This window comes from Ceratina calcarata, unplaced genomic scaffold (assembly GCF_001652005.2).
Source record: "Ceratina calcarata isolate Rehan_Ccalc_2016 unplaced genomic scaffold, ASM165200v1 scaffold27, whole genome shotgun sequence".
NCBI classification, from domain to species: Eukaryota; Metazoa; Arthropoda; class Insecta; order Hymenoptera; family Apidae; genus Ceratina; species Ceratina calcarata.
Window position 1 is genome coordinate 1 of NW_017149195.1, and position 3552 is coordinate 3552.

Below are 3552 nucleotides of genomic sequence, written 5' to 3' on the forward strand. Positions count from 1 at the left end.
TAATACAAAATAATTCGTATCAACTATGATTCATAAAAAGCGAATACCGAATTCCTGTTTCATAATATTTCTTTATTCTTAAAAATTGTTGATTATATAATAACTCGTATACATTTAGCATACACGAGGTAATTCAGAATACCTGTGGCAAAAGATTACAGACAAAGTAACAAAGTTAGTAGCTAATGAATGTTCTTATTCTCGTATATTCCAGCCTTCTTGCCCTACCACTAGACCGTTGATAATCGTCTCGAGCGAACAGCCTCCAATGATCGCTATTCTATCCCTTCTCGATGCCGGTTTGCAACGCGTTAGACACAGCCCTCCGGGTTCGAAGGTCACGGAGCTAGTCGCTCACAGCGACTGGTTTCACGGTTTCACGGTCCGCGATACCGCTATTCATATCCGCGCGCCTATCCAGCATACAGTCCCATTGGTCGCACGCTGGTTCAGTGGGGTGAATATAAAAGAAGGCGCGCCGCGCGTACCGTCAGTCGTCGCGCGAACGCCGCTTCAGTATCGTATTTGGTTTGAGTCGTCTCGTTCCGTGAATCTGTACCTCTTGTGATTCTTGAAATCATTCGATTATTTTCTCAGTGTTTAAATATTTGGAGAACAAGCTTTAGGAATCGTGGAGCGTAGTGTATTCGTAATATCGAGGACAGTCGAGGAATGCGAGCGGTCGCTGTTTTGGAATTATGTGAGGGTCGTAAATGAAGAAGTTGTTGGCAACGGGAAACGCGACGCACGAACTGTGAACCGTTTCGAATGTGTAAGGGTGGGCGCGTTTCGCTGCGTTGCTGGCACGGAGCGAGGCTGTTTGCGTGTCGATCAATAGCCGAGATAAAACGATAGAGATCGATCGAATCGGAGGGAACACGTTTCGGGTACTGCCATGACAATGGTCGTCAACAAGATCAACATGTCGTCGTATTCTGCTCCCCGGCGCACTTTCTTCTCGGGCCTGCATACCAAGGTAAACAGCCCGCCTTCCTTTTTCAAAACATCCTCCCGCGCGTGTTTTGCCTGCGAGCTTCTCTCGCGCAGGCCAATGATCCCGATATTGTTTCAATGACTTGGCGAAATTTCTCTGAAAAGAAAATATCGTAAGAGGGTATAAAAAAAAAGTAATTGTACTCTTGTGCAATCAATAAACTGTGCATCTAATATGTTTATAAAAAGATTGATAGAAATTATAAATGTTCCGTATAATGTGTAAACTGAATTCATATTTCAGTGTTCACGTGATTTAAGAAATCCTTATCGAAATACACAATTTTTAAGCATGCTCTATTTTTCATATAAATGTCTAACAAATAGTATAATTTCATAATCAATAACTAGAAAGATTATAAGTTTAAAGAAGTAAAAGCACCGTCTGTTCGGTTAACATACTCGACATACTTCACGTCATTGCTTTTTAATTAGTCGATATGATTTACGTCATGAAAATTCCATGCATATCACTGAAGAATATTTCTACTTAACACGAAAGGACTCGTATTGAAAAACCGAAGGGAAACCAGGCAAGCGATCTGTAGAATCATTTAAAATAGTTGTATTATTTAGGAGCAGTGGTAGTCTGCGCTATCTGAACTTTGGATTCCTTGGAAACGTGTGTTCGACCGTTTCTACGGTATTTGCCCGATTTAGCGATAAGCATGGTGTTCCTAGTCTCGGTTGTTTGCCGGATTAACGGTTTTACCGGTTGTTTCGCTTCTCCACGCGCACTTATCTTCAAACCATTTTTGGTTAAGTTTATTCTTACCTCTGAAATAAATTCAGAACTGTTCTTTGATCATCTTAGAAACACACATGCTTAGCATAGTTTGCAATATTATTTTTTCAAATAAGGAACATAGAATTACGAATGTATAAAATTCCTTTGAGTTTGTGCAAAATTTATTTTCGTTTACAATTGTTTGATGTAACGCATGCTATAAATTTTTTCGATATCTATATTACGTTCGAAATTTAATTAAACGTTTTTATAAATTCCTCAATTAGTTAAAGGATGACTTAATTCGTTTGGTGAGAATGTCAAAGGGAAATGTTTTCATATGTATTCCGTACGTTGAACCTGAAAGGATTTCAGCTTGCTACGGCGTTTAATCTAGTTCCAAGAAATCTTTGACGTAGCACTAACTTTAGAGAGTGGCTCTGACGTAGTGGCAAACATTTTCATAAACCGAGCCCAGCGGGCCTCCGGCATACCGCTGTCAATATTCTTTTTACCAATCACCCTCACAATTAGACGATATGTAACACCTACGTCACTTCCTCCTACCAATTCGTCAATGTAAATTGTATTCTTTTAAATACTTACAATTGTATCTTTTGAATAATGACAAAAAGCATTGACAGACAGTTATTCGTCTTCGTAATTGACGTACCTCATCTGAACTGCACGACCGTGAACGTGACCGTGTTCTCACCGATTGAGGAAACTTCGAAAAGCGCGGAACGATCATCGGAGTGATATTTTTTTTCGCTGGCCAGTCGCCAAAAGTTAATTTCAAGCTACCGCGTCTGGTAATCTTTTCCGGCGATTCGCAAACCCCCCTTTTTGATGCCTTACGTAATTTGAAACCACCGTGAGTTTTCTAAGCCCGGCCGGTGTCGAACTGTTCATTCCAAAAAAAGGTTCCAGCATTTACAGATGCCTAGATCCGGACCATTACCATCTATGGGACGAGCCACGATAAATTGGCTACGGATTTTATGCAGTCGTTGGAAAATTGTGTATGTAAAAAATGCACCATCAGAAATGAGATGACTAATGATAGAGTTCAATTGAAATTTTAATCTAGACGACGTAAACAGTTTTCATTTAATTCATATAGCATCGACTAATTTGGATATATGTAATTTAACGAAGAAGTATGTAATAACGAATCATAGGAAAATTATGTATTTGCATAACCGAGAATACGAGATAACATTACATTTATCTAAGACATATTTTACAATTATGATCTGAAAATATTTGCCAAATGAGAAGAAAACAGCTTCGTGTTTGTTAGCTGGGATAATGACAGGCAGTTAAAACGTCTTCGCGAAAACACGTGTCGTTGGTAACATCCAATTTTTCTGATGTCGACACGAAGAGCTGGCGGTTGCATTCGACGTTGTCTCGTACCGAAGGCGTCGAATTTAGGTCCCGTTTAAATTTAGCACTGTTTCCCCCGCGAGAAACGAGAGATACGATTTTCGTACGGAACATTCTTCCCTCGCTGCTCGTTAATCTCGCTCGTACGCTCTCGATTCCTTTTTATCGAGCCAGTCGTTCTGAATTTCGCGCCTAATAATTTCTCTTTTAATAGTGGCACGTTCATATTTCGATTACGCTGCTGCACACGAAATGTCACCGTCAACAACACACAACATAGATATAACATTCAAATAATTTATTCATTAATTTTAGACATGCTTAGATGATTACATAATTTCATAATTTCATACATTGCGTTATAAATTTTACTTCACAAGAAGCAGTGAAACAATTACAACAAGTACAACAATTAACTAAAATTCTGTAATAATGAACATTTT

At 39.1% G+C, this 3552-nt stretch overlaps 1 protein-coding gene across 1 annotated transcript in view; it reads left to right on the plus strand.

Moving 5' to 3' along the window:
• Positions 1-474: 474 nt before the first annotated feature.
• LOC113464147 (integrator complex subunit 6 homolog) overlaps positions 475-3552 on the plus strand; it is a 29705-nt gene continuing 26627 nt past the window's right edge. The window contains exon 1 of the mRNA XM_026812342.1: positions 475-976. Within this exon, the coding sequence (XP_026668143.1) occupies positions 896-976 (81 nt within the window). The 5' untranslated portion in view covers positions 475-895. The remainder of the gene's footprint in view (positions 977-3552) is intronic.